This window comes from Haliotis rufescens, unplaced genomic scaffold (genome assembly GCF_023055435.1).
Source record: "Haliotis rufescens isolate VD_foot unplaced genomic scaffold, xgHalRufe1.0.p SCAF_474, whole genome shotgun sequence".
Lineage (NCBI taxonomy): Eukaryota > Metazoa > Mollusca > Gastropoda > Lepetellida > Haliotidae > Haliotis > Haliotis rufescens.
The window spans coordinates 1-20,648 of NW_025964195.1; the positions used below are offsets into that span (position 1 = coordinate 1).

The 20,648-nt window shown below is 43.7% G+C and overlaps 1 protein-coding gene across 2 annotated transcripts; it reads right to left on the reverse strand.

The window, feature by feature from the left end:
* Positions 1-2,078: 2,078 nt before the first annotated feature.
* On the reverse strand, positions 2,079-19,696 carry LOC124142348 (aquaporin-4-like). 2 transcript variants are annotated; one of them, XM_046510893.2, is made up of 4 exons: positions 17,838-19,696; positions 17,075-17,743; positions 14,174-14,254; positions 2,079-4,659 (listed from the first exon to the last, which is right to left on the reverse strand). In XM_046510893.2, exons 2-4 carry the CDS (start codon positions 17,639-17,641, stop codon positions 4,447-4,449), a joined length of 861 nt encoding a protein of 286 aa, XP_046366849.1. In that variant the 5' UTR covers positions 17,642-17,743; positions 17,838-19,696; the 3' UTR covers positions 2,079-4,446. The 2 variants fall into 2 exon arrangements, with proteins under 2 accessions (XP_046366849.1, XP_046366764.1); XM_046510808.2 differs by having other exon boundaries at positions 17,075-19,696.
* Between the last annotated feature and the right edge of the window lie 952 nt (positions 19,697-20,648).

The following is a 20,648-nucleotide window of genomic DNA, read 5'->3' on the forward strand; positions in this document are numbered from 1 at the left end:
GTACTGTGTAACCACAATGTACACTAACTAAGTCCTTGTACTCTGCGGAACTACACGGCCGGGCGGAAAGTATACACTTGAACAATGGATCTGACAGATAAACTCCAACGTTACTAGGCTCAATGTCTCATCTCAAACTGATCTTCACTCAACAACTGCTTCTCTCTGGTCATTACATCACAATCGAATAACCTTTTTTTTCATTTTTAGCCCTTCCTTGAAGACCCGGGCTAAAATAGGTCTTCAGCAAACCATGTTTGCAGTAAAAGGCGACTATGATTGAAGGATTCGACTAACGGGATCGGGTGGCCAGGCTCCCTGACTTGGTTGATGCATGTCATCGTATCCCAATTGCGTAGCTCGATGCTCATGTTGTCATTCACTGGATTGTCTGGTCCAGACTCGATTATCTACAGTCCGCCGTCATATAGCTGTAATATTGCTGAGTGCGGCGTTAAACAACAAACAAACATTTTTGCCAGAATTAAATATGGGCTTATACTTTCTTTTGCCCGGCAGTTTAGATAAACTATATCAATAATTCGAGAAATTGAGTGTTACTATTTAAATAAGAATGGCAAAACACTTTCCTTATTCTTAAGAAATCTCAGTGTTGCATTGATTTGTTTCGAATTGATTCGATTTGGGTTCATACGCTTTCGCTTGCATGAGAACTTTTAAGGGCATTTTTTATTAATACTATTGAACACGATGTACATGTTATGGGGTGTCGTTCGTCTATATTATTGCGAACAATCTGTGTGAAAATTTAAGGATAAGGTCAATCCCATTCTATGCGAACATTCTGACAATGTTACCCAGTACTGAGTGAACATTGCGCATTCCTTCAAGACGGCAACGGCAGGGACTAACTAGTCTCCAGTATCTGGTCAAACAGATTCTTGGGGCGTGAAAAGCAAAATAGCAGTGAAAAATATATGAATGGATCACTGAAAATCATTAATGACACCGGGTGTTCACGAAAAAAATAAGCAAAACAAAACACATTTTATGATATCGAACTATAATGTTCAAAACGAATTGCAATACATCCAAATTAAAGAAATTAAAGAAAGTTGTTATGAAAATTGAATAGAAATAATTTCTCCCCGATAATCGAGGATACCCAGCCCTTGCTTTTTTAACCAATGGAGATAGTGCTGGGAGAGTTTTCAAAGATTTTTTGTGATACCGTTCATATAATGAAACAAATTTTCCTCAGAACAACGACCAGGGACGGTGGGGTAGCCTAGTGGTTAAAGCGTTCGCTCGTATCGCCGAAGACCCGGGTCGATTCCCAATTTGGGTATTTTGTGTGAAGCCCTTTTCTTGTGTCTCCACTATGATATTGCTGTAATAGTGTTAAAAGCGGCATAAAAGCTCACTCACTCACTCACAACGGCCAGTTATTCTCTGTACAATGTAGAATCAGACCCATGGGGATTTCAGGGTGAGCATAAGTCCTCAACAACCTATCCTGTAGGAGGCGACCAAATGGATCGGGTGGTCAGGCTCGGTCATTCATAAAGTTTCATCATACCCCGACGGAATGGATCGTTGTTCACAATATCAATCACTGGATTGCCAGGTCCAAACTCGATCATTTACAGGCCGCCATTGTATAACTGGAATATTGCTGAGTGCGGCGCGAAACAACAACAAAAAAAATCATCGTAGAATCGTTTTAAGGTGATGAGGTTTGTAGAGTCACATTTGAATTTATTCCTTCAGTCAGACTCTACATAAGGTAAAATGTCGTGGATGAACTATTTATGTTAGAAAACATGAATGACGTATACAAGAAGACATATCAAATAGTGAGTCAGTAAGTGAGTTGTGTTTAACGCCGTTTTTAACAGTATTCCAGTTATATCGCGGCGTGTCAGCTTAATGTGGGGGGAAAGCCCGAAGTGATGCAGGTCTCAGACGTTTACCACTTCGGTGAAACCCACGAGCACGGGTATGGTGCTGACAAAACCAGAAACATAATCGGGGCGAAACGGGATTCGAACTCACAATCATAGGTTTCTTGTGTGCCCAAGGGACGCAACTCCAACTCTGCACAGCGAATCGCGGCGCCTTAGACGACTGGGCCACCCGTGCCCCCTTGATTATGACGTCATAGTAAAATGGCATCAGAATGGTCTGCAAAGTATTGTGATGCAATGTAGATATCGCTTGATGTCACCCGAGCGATATCTCCTGTTGGAGCCAGTTTAGGATGGTAAATTTGATTATAAAAAGACATTTGGGTCAGATTCTCTCCATCAATCCAAACAAAGCTCCTTTCTCCTTGAGATAGCCTTAACGTGACAACCCTTCTGATTTACAATAGGTCTTCAGTCTCAACTCAAGATCTTTGGTGTCAAGATACCAAACATCAAGAGTCTTAATGCGCTAATTTCTATACTAGGTTCACACGTTGCCAATATTAGAACGATCTGAACGTTTAGGGTAATCCGGTAATGATAGATTAATTTAGATCACAAAAAGCATAAGTGTTTGACTGCGGGAAAGGCGATGTCTGAACGCTTAAAAGGCCTACATGGCGAGAGGCTGGGCCCTCTTCCGGCTGAAATTGATGACATGGAAAATATACTCACCACCAAAAGAAACGCGAACCATAGAAACATATAGAGAAGTATATACGTTAAGAAGAGATGTTTCCAATGTGTACCACTTAGTGATTAAACTAATAATCAGTCAAATGTCACCACAGAGTAACTTTATTCTTATCACAATATGATGCACAAACTTTACAGGCTAATCCTGCACGAGACAAATGGTGCATCTCGAGTCATGGATCTATGACGTCACATGTGATGCGTTCATGAGCATCGGTTCAAACAACATCCCAGTATGTTCGTCTGTGCCTCGAACCAATCTAATATCTCTTGAATATGAGTGCGTCTTCATATAAATTTTTATTAACCAACATATAAAGTATTCACGTTTCTTTTGGTGGTGAGTATATACCCTTTGTAGAAAACAACGATTCTGTATGAAGTGCGAAACATCTTGTATTAAGTGCAAAAATCCATATCTACAATCATTGCTAAATGGTGTTAAGGATGTTACTGAAGCCTGTAATATACTGCAGAATATCATGATATGTATCTTTGGTACGAGGGTCAGTGTTGGAAAGTATGGAATATACCCAACGGAATGTTAAAAAACACGGACAAGATTACACAGAATACTTACTACTCTTTCTATACGCAGTGAGATACCCTGTGTGTATCTCTTCGGGGGAATGCTCTAGAGATGTGGGGTGAAGAGTGGGAAGAGTATAATGTCTTAGACCCACACTTACACTAAATCACGGTGAAAAATAGCAAAAGGTACCAAAACCTATTACACTCGTGACATTTTCGAGATCTGAGACAAAAGAATCACTAAATAATATCCCGAAGCAACATGTTTTTAGCCTGAACAGGATTTCCCCAATTCACGGAGCTCTATAAAAAATAAGAAAAAAAGCCCCATCGCAAACCTCCACATTAACCAAACAAATCTGTTTCTTTTAAAAATGTGCTGTTTGGCTATCAGGGTCATTCGATGAATCACAAAAAGTATATACGTTCATGCATTGTAGCAAGCGAGTACCGCACCCATGCAGGTGAACATTATGAAAATTACTCCATTGTGGTGTAAATATAGTCCATGGTATATTAGCTGTACCATCGTCATCACTCCTGCTAAGTGGAATAAATGTACAGCGGTATATCTGTCCTTTCAGAACGGTCAAATCCTCTTACGTAAGACGTCTCAGTCCTGTCTAGCACACAATCACCTTTGTCCATTGTTGTATTTATCACTCCAACAAACACATCTGAATGGAGGACTGACAACAATAGCAATATATGAATTCAAGACTGAACATTCATACGCAGACATCACTCATAAGTGAGTCGATGACTGGTCACAGTGACTTCTACGTCTTGATTTTTGCCATGTCTATCATGACACGCAAGAAGGTCAGCTATGAACGTTACTGCATCTTTATGCAGAACGCAGTCCTTCAACGATGAAGGATATTAATAACAGAAGCATTTGAAGTTTAATCTGACAAATATCAAATGTAACCCCCAGAAGGCGGATCCCGAGATCGTGGATTGCAGTTATCAGTCATCATTTTGACTTTGCCGTGGGAAAAACGACCACAGCCAGGGCAACGGAATCTCTGGTTAATTCACCACAGTCCAATAAGCTTCCGGCTCAGAAGCCAAAGGATTTTTCTTCATTTGTGCAAAACATCACAGCCCGTATCTGACAGGTTATCTGATTAGAACATCACGCACGGACGGCTGATGACTGATCGTTATCAGAGTGCCTCACAACGCAGCAAATATCTAGTGAGTCCTTCCTCCGACATTTTTTTTGTGGTCATATCTCTGAGTCCTCTCCATCGTCCATTTCAACGCAAGCGATGTTGTACATTCCCAGTCAGACATCTGGGTCGTCGGGCATGTTGACAGAGAAGGTCAACTCAGTGGGCAAATCTACGCTTTCTTTGCTACTCGCACGTGCCTCGAGACCACTATCATCACGTGTGGAGCTTGATCGACGTAGCAGACGACTTCCGGTGTAGTTGACGTGGCTGTATTCGAAAGTGATGCCTCCAAGGAGGGCGCCAAGAATCGGTCCGACCCAGTAGACCTGCAAATATATGGTTACTTCAGTTAGAACATTAACACTGGCCATTAGGAAATTAGCTAATCACATGACGGACAGATCACCGTTAACGAGAAGGCATTCGTGGTCGTAAAACAGGAATAGTCGATAAATAATGGCAATGCTTTCGTTATCACCTGCCTAGCTTAAAAACAAAGCCAATTAGTAGACTTCAAATCGATAGCGGTTACATGTAAAACTAACCTTCCAACTCCACCTAGGCCGTTAGTCAAATATCGAAAAATATACAATCGTGTTCAATTATCTGATATGTCTCAATAATTATACAAATAAAAGGATTTCTGTGTTCGTTAGTTAAACGGATCAGACAGCTTATATATGACAGGGAATGACTCCTTCGTTAGTGCCCGGATGTGACAGGAAGTCAATATAAACCGCGCCATGTTGACTTTCACAGCCTACGTAGAAGTACTAATGTCAGTAGAAATTCTTTCTATTCAATACTTTACGTCTTTCACACCGTGGAATACTCTACACAGAATTTGTCGGTTAATGACATTTCTGTTGAAATTACAGTAAACCCACGCAGACAGTTTTGTCACATTTCAAGATGTGTCCCGTCTGAAACCATTAGACACTTTAAACAATTGAAAGTTAGGCTGACTGGTTTATTTGATAACTGGCGTCTAAGATCTTCTAAATACGTCTTTTATATTGTTCCCGCAAACCACAGATGGTGAAGTAAAGTTACCGAGAACATTCCTCCTCCGTGCACTTCAGCACGTCGCCATTAGGCCTTTTTGTGCTCACTCTTCATCTCAGCAATATTTGCTTGAAATCAAAATATCATTTTACAACTTCGACACCGATGACATCGGCAAAATCAATAGCGTGATCACGATATGACTGTTTAAACGTACTGATTATATTTTCGGTTTCTAATAACAACATTATAGGTTTTGGTTGTCCTTAAATTTCTTAATATTCTTCACACAATACAACCATATCAAGACACAATGGCATAGTATATACAAAATTGGAAATATATGAAATCTGGAAAGTCACTCGTCCCTAGTGTTTTTGTAGAGGAATCCACTATAGCTATGGTGACATACTCTGGATCATTACCAAAAACGGTAAAGCTTATCGCTTATTTAACAAACGCCCTCTGGTCCTGAACAAGCCACCATCGGCGACTGAACAAGCAATCTCGAACGATACAGAAAGTCACCATACTGAACACACACACACACACACACAAACACACACACACACACACACACACACACACACACACACACACACACACACACACACACACACACACACACACACACACACACACACACACACACACACACACACACACACACACACAACCGCACCACACCACCCCCAAACGAAAATACGCTAGGCCACTGAACAAGACCCTTGGAAAACACAAGCCTTGTATAAAACAATCGGCCACGGCAACTGAGCAAGATATTTGTACAACACACTTGACCACCATTGGCCACTGAACAAGATCCCTGTATATGGAATACTGTAAGGGACATTCTCGCGATCTCGCAATGTCCCTTACAGTATTCCATACCTGTACGACACACCAGGTGAGATGAGGTGACATGGGGTTTAACGTCGCGTCCAAGATTATTGCACTTACATAGCGCTATGTGTGTGTGTGTGTGTGTGTGTGTGTGTGTGTGTGTGTGTGTGTGTGTGTGTGTGTGTGTGTGTGTGTGTGTGTGTGTGTGTGTGTGTGTGTGTGTGTGTGTGTGTGTGTGTGTGTGTGTGTGTGCATGTATTAGTCCGGACTGATGCCGATTTACAATGCCGCAGTTTAACATGAATACCCCAATGCGACCAGTCCTTGTTTAAGCCTCTTAATGCCGAGCACCAGACAGGGTAACAACAAGTACCATCTTTTAACGTCTTTTGGGATGACACGGTCACAATACACAAGGACACTATCGAAATTATACCATTATCGGCAACTGAAGAAAGATCCATAGACAAAACAATAGGCCACTACCGGTGAATGAGCAGGACTTTTTGAACATTCGAACATTGAACAAGACCCTTGAAGAACTCGCTCGGTTCCCATCTAACACTGTAAATGACCCTTAACATCAAACCCGGCCCACATCGGCCACCGAGTGACACTGCCGACTCGACAGTGGGCCCCTATCGACCACAATGCACCTAACAAGCGTCTACTGACCACTCAATACCAGTTCCTTTCCGTGTTGACAATACTGGTCAGCACACATTGGTTCTATAGACAACTTAATGAGGGAAGTGATTGTGAGATATGAAGTTATCTACTTAGATCGTATCGATTGTTGGCGGCCAGGTCGACCCCGTCACCCTAAACCGCCCGTCTGATCAACATTCTCCCGCAATCGGGCTCAGTAATTTCCATTGTACACAGACCAGATGTATGTTCTGACGGTAGTTTGAGATGACTAGATCTTGATGGCCCACACTGAGTTTGTCTGAGTAATTGTATATAGATTTGTTTATTCACGGGGACTGAATGTACACCGTTTCTTTGACATTGCCGTTCTGATAAAAGATTCATTTGAAGAATGAAAACTGAACAGCTTAGAGCCATAAGGGCCAATGTCATGTGGAGTCTGTTTTGAGAAAAGTGATGAAAACACATGATATCATGCATGTTGATGAACTTTTTTCTTACCGATACATTCCGAGACATTAACGCATTCTGACAGCAGAGATATAAATGTTGTTATAGTGAGTGAGTTTGGTTTAACGCCGCTTTTAACAGTATTCCAGTTATATCGCGGCGTGTCAGCTTAATGTGGGAGGAAAACCCCATGTGATGCAGGTCTTAGACGTTTATCACTTCGGTGAAACCCACGAGCACGGGTATGGTGCTGACAAACCTAGAAACATAATCGAAACGGGATTCGAACCCACAATCAGGTTTCTGGCGTGCCCAAGGGATGCAACTCTGCACAGCGAATCGCGGCGCCTTAGACGACTGGGCCACCCGTGCACTCAAATGTTGTTATATAAAAAAACATTCAAAAAAGGAAATAAACTTACGTTTTTAATTTGTGTAAGGATGGAAAGGGCCAATGTCTGTATTTTGGCCCTTTTTTACCCTCAGGCATTTGCATGGGATTAAACATGTGAGATTGATAAACTACTACTGAAAGTACAAACACATGCTATTGAAGTACTTTTAAACTAATGCCAAGTTTGTTGAAATAGTTGAAATAGTTGAAATACAATAATAGGGTCCAAACTTTCAAAATCTGTCTCAGACAACTAGTCTCAACCACACACGGAAATGAGAACTAAAAGGGCCAAAATCTAGCAAAGTGACTTTGGCCCTTTTGGAACTTGACTTTGGCCCTTTATAGAATTTAGCTATAGAAGTAGCTATATTTCAAAAACGCATTCATGAAAACATACAATATTTGTTCTACAGGTAGACAAGATGTTATTTATGCAATAACATGCAAAAAGGGCCAAAGTGCATTTTGGCCCCTTTTAGCTCTAAGCTCTTCAACTATTTTTTGAGTGAAAAATGTTTCTATATGAACATACTCTTACAGATGAGATGAGGTAAAATGGGGTTTAAAGTCGCGTTCAAGATTTTTGCACTTCTAGTGTGTGTGTTTGTGCGTGTGTGCGTGTGTGCGTGTGTGCGTGGGTGCTTGTACAAGTCCCCACTTGTGCTGGTTTTACACACATGCATGTCCCACTCAGACAGAGTATACTGACTCAGAGGCGCCAAGTCCTTGTTTTATCACCTTGATACCGAGTGTCAGCTTAAAACGTCTTTTGGTATGACGCGACCGAGACTCGAACCACCGACTCTCCGGGCAGACGCTCTATCCACTAGACCACGTGGTCGATGTGCAGGCAAACAGAAGTAAATGCCTTTTGGATGTTTACAGTTTCCCGTACACCTGCACTATCCCTCGCAAGTTTACAATGTTTCGTGAGTATCAGCTTTCTTAAACTTTTTATCCATTTTGCTTCATACATTTCATTTCCTGTGACCGACATACGAAAAATATCAACGCCAAGCCATTGACGTCGTTAGTTTCACCTCAGTCCCCCATTTCTGGAGACTAGGATCACAAGGGACCGTCTGGTTGCCCGGAGCTTGATCTATACAGCCCGATATTGCGCCACAGCATCAATCAGACGCCATCTTTTTCAAATACTGTTTATACACACGAAATCCATATTGTTGGAACTCCCGCGTCTGCAAAATCTAGTTTTAATCATGCTTTTATTCCTCATTTATCACCTACCGGCTCCCTTCATCCACCAGAGGATACATCACGGGTATCAATACCTCCAGGCCAATGTTTTAATTGCTAGCTTCTATTTGTAATGATTAAATCCATATTATTATAGATCACTAGCATTAGAATTGAGAGTGAACTCACACTATTAACAAAGCAGGTCCCGTGTGGAAAACAGCATTTGTCAGGCGATGGTTTCTCTTTAAAGCCAGTCCCCGGTTCATGGCGCCATTCCCCATTACGCCGGACATGTGACGAAGAGTGCGCGCATGATCTTATCTAAGCTCATAAACACACAGCATTTGTACCTGGAGATACATCAGTGTACCTTTGACATTTGATAAGTCCCGTCCTATCAAGCTTCAGCAAGCTTTGTGGAAGGGGCGTTCGTTTTTCAAGCATTAGTCCAAGTTTCGATTTCCCAAAAGGGTAGACAATGAGAGGCGCCATCTTGGTGTCTCTCGTCGCCGTGTGGATGTAACTTTGCCAAGAGAAGCGCAAAGGCCTCTGCAGACTTTCAACTTGTATCGGTTAACCCCAAAAAGCTGATTTCTCGATTAACACATCAAGCAACGACAACTTGCACTTCTCTCGTAGATCTTTAACATGTTATTGTCCATCCCCGATGGCCGTCTTCCTCTTTGCAGTCAAACAAACATGGTTAGGTTTAGCTGTCCTCTGTGACCTTGGTAAGAACACTTCTGTTTGAAATAGTGCTGCGTTACAAATTGTTTTAGCTCTCAGAGGAATAAGCGAGAGCGTGAATGTTGCATAGCATGACAAGTGTGTCACCGGGCGTGCAGCGTACATAATCGAGTGTGGGAATGTCAAACAGATTGGTTCATGCAGTGTGAGCACGGGTCGGGGGCACCATGACACGGCATCAGCCAGGTCACAACCTGGGCGACCTGACCAAGCACTGCGTATTAGGGCATGTCATGCACTGGTCACAACCTGGGTTCTTGACCACGCACTGCGTATTCGGGCATGTCCTGTACTGGTCACAACCCGGGCCCCCTGACCGAGCACTGCGTATTCGGGCATGTCATGCACTAGTCACAACCCGGGCCCCCTGACCAGGCACTGCGTATTCGAGCATGTCATGCACTGGTCACAACCTGTGCCCCCTTACCAAGCACTGCTTATTAGGGCATGTCCTGCACTGGTCACAACCCGGGCCCCCTGACCAAGCACTGCGTATTCGGGCATGTCATGCACTGGTCACAACCTGGGCCCCTTGACCAAGCACTGCGTATTCGGGCATGTCATGCACTGGTCACAACCCGGGCCCCCTGACCAAGCACTGCGTATTCGGGCATGTCATGCACTGGTCACAACCTGGGCCCCTTGACCACGCACTGCGTATTCGGGCATGTCATGCACTGGTCACAACCCGGGCCCCCTTACCAAGCACTGCGTATTCGGGCATGTCATGCACTGGTCACAACCTGGGCCCTTGACCAAGCACTGCGTATTCGGGCATGTCATGCACTGGTCACAACCTGGGCCTCCTGACCAAGCAATGCGTATTCGGGCATGTCATGCACTGGTCACAACCCGGGCCCCCTTACCAAGCACTGCGTATTCGGGCATGTCATGCACTGGTCACAACCTGGGCCCTTGACCAAGCACTGCGTATTCGGGCATGTCATGCACTGGTCACAACCTGGGCCTCCTGACCAAGCAATGCGTATTCGGGCATGTCATGCACTGGTCACAACCTGGACCCCTTGACCACGCACTGCGTATTCGGGCATGTCCTGCACTGGTCACAACCTGGGCCTCCTGACCAAGCACTGCGTATTCGGGCATGTAATGCACTGGTCACAACCTGGGCCTCCTGACCAAGCACTGCGTATCTGGGCATGTCATGCACTGGTCACAACCCGGGCCCCTTGACCACGCACTGCGTATCTGGGCATGTCATGCACCGGTCACAACCCGGGCCCCTTGACCACGCACTGCGTATTAGGGCATGTCATGCACTGGTCACAACCCGGGCCCCTTGACCACGCACTGCGTATTCATGCACTGGTCACAACCCGGGCCCCTTGACCACGCACTGCGTATTCGGGCATGTCATGCACTGGTCACAACCCGGGCCCCCTGACCAAGTACTGCGTATTCGGGCATGTCATGCACTGGTCACAACCTGGGCCCCCTTACCAAGCACTGCTTATTAGGGCATGTCATGCACTGGTGACGACCTGGGCCCCTTGACCAAGCACTGCGTATTCAGTCCTGCACTGGTCACAACCTGGGTGACAACCATCGGGTTCTTGGACCTAACATACAAGCATGTGGTGCTGTGGGTCTTTCTGACCTGGGAGCCCTTCAGAAAGACAGGAGTGAGGTATTACCGTTGAACTTCCTTATGGAGACCGGCATGCACGCCCGGAAACAAACGTCGGGGACTTGAACCGGTTATGTCCCAAGAAATAAATACAGGGTACTAGGGACCCTTCTCCAGTGCAGAGCTCCAGATAAGCTTTTGGTGTTGTGGGTATTTTACCCATGCATTTTAAAATCATTGGGTATCAGTAATTCTATCTGCGTATTCAAATTTCTGTTACCCACTAGTTTTTACACATGTGGGTATTTAAGTTAAATATTTAAAAACACTATTCATCTAGTCCCTGCAAACTGGTGTCGTGTGGGTTTGAGAGCTTTATAGGACTCAAAAATACCACGATACTTCCACACGAAAGTGTAATGGCAAATGATCATGATGTGACTGTCATCGTGGAGTTTGGAAGGTTGACGGAATGCCCGTTTATAATTTCAAAATAAGTTGCTGATTTGCTAATCGAATACGCAGGGTTACTTCACAATATTTTGATGATACGCACAAATTTTATTTTTGTAGCGTATCTGTAATGTTCGTTGCGTATTTGATACGCTTGGATTATATTTTACTGCGTATTTCTGCATTTCTGATGCGAATTTCACGCAGATACGCAGCTTATCTGGAGCTCTGGCCAGTGGAATGATCAATGGAAGATCGCCATGATTTGTTTGTTTGTTCGTTTTGTCATAGCGACTGATTTATGACTACCATTGCCTGAAGTACATTTGACTCCATAGGCAAATTACCCTGTAGCCATGTCTCCATAACTTAATTGTCATTACGTTTTAGGCGCTAATCCCCGTTGTTAATCCTCACCAACATTTCATTGTATATTGACTGACAGCCAAACTGGGCTACTTTATCACTTCCCGTTCATTACTGTTATTTATAGTATGACATTTATTGCCTTAATTGTTCATCCCCTGAGTTGTGTCGGTACGTCACCCCCGGAAGTCCCATGTCCAGAGCAACGTCATTGTTTTTCCATTGTTCAGTACTATATATGTGCTACCATTACACAGTTACTACGGTGTTAGTCAGGCTTGGTATTCCGAGTGCTGGTGTAGGGACGACCTCGAGCAGGATATGCTGCTCGTAGGAAACGCCCTGAGGTGAGCTGGAGCTCCGCTCACCTCTTGTACGCCTGAGCTTGAAGGTCCGCTCATTGCTGTGTTTGTGTTGTCAGAGCAGGTATTCCGCTCATTGTGCAATTGTTGTTTATTGTTTACATGTTGTGCATAAAGCGTTCCTGGACAGTGATGTCGATTTTGTCCTTCTTTCCCCAAAGAGCTAATTCCCCGTCAACATGTGCGTTGACAGAATGTTGCTTAACACTCAGCAATATTACAGCTATATTACAGCTATCTGTAAATAATCGAGCCTGGACCAGACAATCCAGTGACTGACATCACAAGCATCGATCCACTCATTTATGATACGATGAAATTTATCAATCACGTCACCGAGCCTGACCACCCGATCCTGGTTCTAAAACCTGGATCTTCACGGATAGACATCGCCATGTCGTGAGGCTTATTCTAAAACACGGATCTTCACGGGTAGAGATCGCCGTGAGGTCGTGGGACTTATTCTAAAACACGGATCTTTACGGGTAGAGATCGCCATGAGGTCGTGAGGCTTATTCTAAAACCTGGATCTTCAAGGGTAAAGATCGCCATGAGGTCGTGGGACTTATTCTAAAACACGGATCTTCACGAGTAGAGATCGCCATGAGGTCGTGAGGCTTATTCTAAAACACGGATCTTCACGGGTAGAGATCGCCATGAGGTCGTGGGACTTATTCTAAAACCCGGATCTTCACGGGTAGAGACCGCCATGAGGTCGTGGGACTTATTCTAAAACCCGGATCTTCACGGGTAGAGATCGCCATGAGGTCGTGGGACTTATTCTAAAACCCGGATCTTCAAGGGTAGAGACCGCCATGAGGTCGTGGGACTTATTCTAAAACCCGGATCTTCACGGGTAGAGACCGCCATGAGGTCGTGGGACTTATTCTAAAACCCGGATCTTCACGGGTAGAGACCGCCATGAGGTCGTGGGACTTATTCTAAAACCCGGATCTTCACGGGTAGAGACCGCCATGAGGTCGTGGGACTTATTCTAAAACCCGGATCTTCACGGGTAGAGACCGCCATGAGGTCGTGGGACTTATTCTAAAACCCGGATCTTCAAGGGTAGAGACCGCCATGAGGTCGTGGGACTTATTCTAAAACCCGGATCTTCACGGGTAGAGACCGCCATGAGGTCGTTGGACTGTGTTTGTCCTGGACCCTCCTAGTAGACTAACGTTTGGTTCATAGAGCACCTCACTGGGGAACAAGCACGGGCGACGTGTTACCAATTGCACTCAGGGTTCCTCAAGGGACACATGCTTATTGGGGATCCCCTCTCTCTCCTGGAATCACCGTGATGTGGGTAACAAGGTGGACAGATAACCGTGATCGTGTACCGTGATATAGACTAACATCTAGTCTCTGAAATGAACATATCGTACATAAAAAAACAGTTGTTCAGTTATCTTAATAAAAATATAATAAAAAGGAGCCCAGTGACTCTCTTCATTTTCCTGATACTGAAGTGATCTAGACTTGCCAAACATTATAGACTTGCATGGGCTGTATTTGATATATATTTGTATGAGGGTCTGTAAGACAGACTAACCGTGATAGTCTCTGTCAGATATACTAGTAAGCGACTGGTGTGTCTGTTTCGGGCCGCATGCCTGGTGCGTGAATTCATATAACTACGGTATGCTCCATTCTCTCAACAGGCACAACCATACTTGAGATGCAATCATAAAAAATAAAATGTCATTTTTTATAAGTAACGATTTTATTTCGTGCCAACAGGCACGAAATTAAAATACCCAATGACTTTTACTCACCCAATGGTCCCTCCATTCGTTGCAGACAATGGCTGGGCCCAGGGAGCGGGCTGGGTTCAGGCTGGCGCCGGTGTATTTCCACTGTGGGCAAAGAAAAGTGCAATAACAGAGGACTGAACCTTCAAAGCCGCACGGCCTGCCTATGATTTCTTAATTAGAAATGTACTGCTTGCGTGTTCTTGAACGACAGAGCGCAAAAAGCGTTATGGTTGTATTGACGCATGTGTCAGTGAGTGAGTGAGTGAGTGAGTGGATGAGTGAGTGAGTGGGTATGACTTTACAGCGCACTTGGCAATATTTCAGTTTTGTTATGGTGGGTACAAGAATGGGATTCACAAATTTGCCTTTGTCGGAATCGAACCTGGATTGACGAGTGGACAATATAACCACCTATCTTCACCACATCTCATTGACATGTTTTGTATGTTTTATGATGCCTGGGTTGAGATTTGTGTCTTAAAGGTAGTCATTAAGTTTGTTTGTTTGTTAAATAATATTCCAGCTGTATTCTGTAAATAATCAAGTCTGGACCAGACAACCCAGTGGTTTACATCATGAGCATCGATCCACGACATTGGGATACGATGACATGTATCCACGAAGCCTCTTACAACAAGCATAGTGGCCTGTTACGGCAAACATGGGTTGCTGAAGACCTATTCTCACCCGAATTTCACAGGCCAAACATTCAGAGGTCGTTCTACAAGTTAAAGGTAGCCTTCGAACAAGTTAAAGCTTTGGGTGTCGTCTTTGTGTGACAAACTCAGGCCTCAATACAATGTTTACACAGTTAATCGTATATGTTCCGAGATATGTGAAACCAAGCGGTCAAGTTGACCTGACAGAAAGCTAAATATTCCATGGTGAATTCTTTAGGCCACATGTCCTTTAGGTCCTCCTCAATCCATGAAGCATGACTCGATAACTATCCTTAAGTGAAGAGAACGAAAGGGGACAAATACGCTATCCGGGATGTTCTCCAGTTGGTTACCATGGTGATAGTCCAACCACGGCAAGAGCTATATTGGTGAGAGAGTGAGTACGTGGCCATAGTTTACAGTGTTATAGTGATTTCACTGTGAATCCGCTTAATGCGTGGTACATGCCCAAGATGACGCCATACAGATGCAGAAAGACCAAGGATCGTCATCAGGAAGATCCTATTATTTGTACCTGAAACCAGCGACTCCTAAAATGACAAAGGGACACAACTGTTCACGGCGACGTGTGGCCTCAGATGTCCCCAATATACTAATTGGGTTTACACACTGGCAGGTTCTAATATAGACAAACTTATTTTGGAGAGCTACACGACACATTGCGAACATGTAGTTACTGTGACAGACTCAACGACAAAAATATTAAATACTAACGGTATAGCGATATGTCAATACTTTTTGTCACCTGAATGACGTTCACAAAATGCGGTATCATGTGTGTATGGTATGGCTTACACCCAGGGGGATCTGTCCCCCCCCAAAAAAAGATTATTCTCTGGCGTTGACTTTTTCTATTTTATTATCTTGATGTATACCAACCATAAGACATGAGATGAGAGTGTTAGCTTTTCACAAGAATTCGAAACATTAAACCTCAGCTTGCAGTTTGACATACAACCCTAAAATCCGACACTAAGTTTACAATGGGTTTGACGAGTCCAGATTGTGACGGAATGTGTCATCGGTTCGTTTGCACCAGACCTACGTTTAGACTTGCATAACTATATAATTGATGAAGGATGTTATAAGAGACAGGGTGACCTTTTACGCCGTTTTCAGCAATTGCCAAGTACAATTTGAACGAGCTTCACCATGTGTGGAATCAAACCTGGGCCTTTTAACCATAGCTGTAACCATGTGGCTACCCCAACGTCCCTCATCACTGTTGTAATCGGAATAGACAGCCGCTCAAACATAATAACACGACATGTTTATTCGCTGATGTGCATGTCTTTTGCCATCATTCATCATATATTCCAATCGTGTAACGGTATCAATATATCAGTTCGTTTGATCCACCGGTTCCTGAAAATGTATTCGGAATGAGTACACGCGATCTGTTATATTGAATTCTAAGGATCGCGTTATGGACATCTTTTTCTGCTTCATCTTTTAAACTCACTATGGGCTGTATGATATGTGTAGCAATGTAGCCATGGAAACTAATCCCCTCAAACCAGTGTAATGAGAGGAAAATGTAAATGTTATGTTCTTCAAATGTCTGGCAGGTATGATAATAAAGTCATTAAGGGAATCATACATGATCGTACTGCGTTTTGCACTTAAGTTTTAATTTAGTTTTTTCCAGTTTTAATTTTGCTTACACTCACATTAACTGAACTGTTATTCCCAAAGGCGCTGCATTTTGATGTTTTTGTTTGTTTGTTGTTTAAAGCCGCACTCAGCAGTATATGACGACGGTCTGTAAATAATCGAGTCTGGACCAAACAATCCAGTGATTGACATCATGAGCATCGATCCACGCAATTGGGATAAGATGACATGCATCAACCAAGTCAGCGAGCCTGACAACCCGATCCAGTTAGTCGCCTCTTACGACAAGCATGGTCGCATTTTACGGCAAGCATGGGTTGTTGAAGACCTATTCTACGCCATATCTTCACGGGTCGCATCTCGATATGAAGATGGGCATCCCTTAGCCGTTCCGGGATCCAATGAATGAATGAATGAATGAATGAATGAATGAATGAATGAATGAAATGATATAATTGAAACGATAGCAGTCAATAAGTGTAAACTATAGGACACTGGCATTCAAAACGTGCCAGCATATCATGCTCTAGGGACAATCGCATCATATAAAAAAGATATATACTGCTAATCTTACCCCCAAAAAACTCCATTTCACTCCGACAACTAAACATCTTTGGTATACACTTACCCCAAATGTATGACCAATCGCAATGGCGAGACCCGCTGGTATAACTTGGAAGGTACCCGTCGCTAGATGGGGCGGGTCCATGCTAGAGAAATAAGCAAACACAAGTACAAATGTGATGAGAAATTCGATTCCGAAAGCTTGTCCACTCTCAATGTCCGAATGCACAGAGGTCACGCCAAGGTATTCATGCTGTCGAGCAGGGGTAACTCCATACAACACCCCGGCTCCAGCGATCCCTCCCAAGCATTGAGCAAATACATTAAAAAACGCTGTGATGATGTCGATTTTGCGGGTGCACAGCATTGCGATGGTAATTGCGGGGTTCATTTGTGCGGGTGAACCCATCCTCAGTGAACAGTGAAGGAGCGTCACTGTTGTCATCCCGAACGTCACGGCAGCCTTAAGTTCGTCGGTGCTGGCTTTACAGCGGGTGTTGGCCGTGATCGTGGCGCCGCACCCAAACAGGACGTAGAAGGTTGTCAGAAGGAACTCGGTCTTCACTGACCTCCAGAAACTGACGCTTCTGACAGTGTGAAACAGGTTATCCATGATCTGGGCAAACGACATCTTAGCGAATTGTGGAAACGTCTTCAAATCAGAGAGCTAAACAACCTTGGGTCGTCTTGGCGACGATCTGTTCCCACATCAATTTGCGTCGTAAAGCTATACCTTCTCTATGGACTGTTCCCACATCAATTTGCGTCGTAAAGCTGTACCTTCTCTAAGGACTGTTCCCACATCAATTTGCGTCGTAAAGCTGTACCTTCTCTAAGGACATTACCCTGGCCATAATGAAGGAATCCCACAAAATGCCCACCTAGAATCCAAACCTTGATGTCACAAATGCCACAAGCACTGATTTGACAGAATCTCCAAGCACCGATATTCTAGAAACCAAAGCACAGTTTATCCGAGAGAACTCCTTTAATGAAACTGCTTCCGTGGTTATTGCTCCTGTAGATACTCAAACACACAAGTACAGTATCAAACAATAACCCAGTGTGTGCCTTTATTCCTTATTATACTCAAAATATTAATGCTGGTTTATGGTATCTTGCGTAGAGAATTCAAACACTTGTACACCATCAAACAACGATTGGGTGACGTGCCTTTAAACATCTATTTGTTTCTATCTGTGGTTATTTTCTTGCTCTGTATATATTTGTATCCACATATCAGAGGCGAAGACGTGACGGAGGATGCTGAGTATGCTAGTGCTCCAACCGATCAGAGTAGCGCAGGCTTGCGGACTGTGTTGCATAAGCCTCACTGAAGATAACGGTACATCGGTATCTCCTCCTACAACAGACTCTGGGCAGGTATATGTCGGCGTATTATCAATCCTGGGAATCAATACCAATGTGCCAGCGTGTTTCCGAGGAGCGAACACAGACTATCCGGATACAGAATATGTCTGTACAGAACTCTATCCACAGAATATCAGTCTGGTAGGTCTTGGTTTCACAAGTCGTTTTAACAGAACTTTGTTATAATGGTAAAACTGGAACTTGAATGAATGCACTCGTTCAAGAAATAATCTTAAATTCGAATTGGCGTCTGAAGAAACAGTATTCTGCACGTGCTTGAAAATACAGCCATATTTTAAAAAGACGTTTTCGTCGTCTTTGTCTGTACCTGTATGCTTCAAGCTGTATTACGTGTCCGTGGCTCCGGAATGCACATAGTTCTGCAGCTTCCCTTTGAATCGAGCGCTGAAGAGATGTTCATTCCATTAGCAGATTATTCTCTACATCCGTGATACACTGGACTCATCGCGGCGGCAGCTGTCTTTATGACATAGAAGTACAGGATAACAGGAATTGTCTCTCGTGGTAAGTAATCCAGGATTTAATACGGCTTTAAGTTTCTGGAACTGGGGACTGCCTTTGTTGTCGAAGCCAATAGTGTCGACAGGCTCTTCATTGATAATACAACACAGTTACACTGATGGGCATCCATTAAAACTGCCGGGAGGTAGGTGTGTGTTGCCGTTGTTCATGATCACGTGCAGACGAGATTTGCTTGTGACTGCGAAGAGCAGACGACACTTGAATTTTCTGCGGTCAGTGTCTCCCAGTCAACGTAATCGCCATGAGACGAATCGTATTACACCGACGTATGCCCTGTGATCAGTGAATGAGGTGACTCGCACACTTGGAGTGTATTGTCCCTGAACAAGCTCCATCTATAAATCCACTGTACCACTAGCAGCTCGCATTGTCATTTAGACCGGTGAAAAAACTTTCAAACTCAGTGAATACCATCAATAACGCCTCCGATCGCTCGACCACCGGCGTGATAAATCGCGTGGAATAATGTCCGTCCAATCAATTCTCGCCACTGGCGCGGATAAGATAGTTATTTTAAACTTTTTACTTCTGTTATGATGGTGGTTGTTGACGCTACCTTGACAGTAGTTTTCGAGGGTGTTGTCGTCGCGGTGAGGTAGTACAGTCACCGCCCCTCACAGTTTAACTTGACAGACTTCAGCGTCCTTACGTCGGTAATGATGGGATCAATACCCACTGCAGGCGACTCCTCTCGCCCCTAGCTCATCTCAACACAGTTAATGCGCCCACGTCACCCAACGTTACTCAACCTTATACCTAATGCAGCGGGACAGACCATGCATCTCAGGAATAGGCAAGTTAGCTGCAAACAGGTTCATCAGCAGGCGCCAGGCTCACTGCATCACTTCATGCTACAAGTCCGATGTTATTACTGCGTGTTATTGGCTTTTATCTCTAAGGATAGGAGTCCTTCGGCAAGACGACGAACGAAGAGGCTCTAAGCCTTAATAGACACTGGCTTTCGTAAGCTCCTATTGGTTTAGAACACTTCAGACCCCAATTTCGAGAATTTTAAACTCATTTCAATAATTAGTTTGGCCAATGTAATGCCCGGTTTGGGTGACAAATATGAAACTCAAGTTTTATGTTTGCGAAAGATGACGCAGGTGTTGTTTTTTTGCTCTATTAAATGGTTTTATATAAGGGGCGAGGGAATCGAGAAGTGGAAATTACACCAGGAAGTACTGTTCGAGAACGTTGTTATTCCAATTAACTTTGATATTGCGGATGGCTTAACGTTAAGTCAGAATATTGCATAAAATAACTACTCCTTTTACTGTCCGCGCATAGGATGATGGCGTTCGAGGCACTTAAGCGTGGTCGTGTATTTGACTGTTGGGATTAGAACAAATACTTAATAAGGACATGTAATCCCATTCATTCCTAGTTTGAATGTTGTAGTGTGATAATTGGATTGCTGTGAGCAGAGAATTAATAGTAAATCGTTACATTTGTTCAACAGTATTGAATGGCCAAAAATATATTCAAAAGCGCAGTAAATTGAAGCACTGTTGTCATGTTTTAGAATAGATCGAAACCTGTTTCCCTACCCAAAAATATGTTGAGTCTCTTTTTTCATTTTACAAGAACGATTACACAATTTTCTTTAGGTTTACACTTTACAAGGGACAATGGAATCCCAGTGCTCTGTTTAGGGTACAGAAAAGTAGTGAAAACAAGGGTGAAAACTAGACTTTGATATGGGCTGGTACAGAGACTCCTGC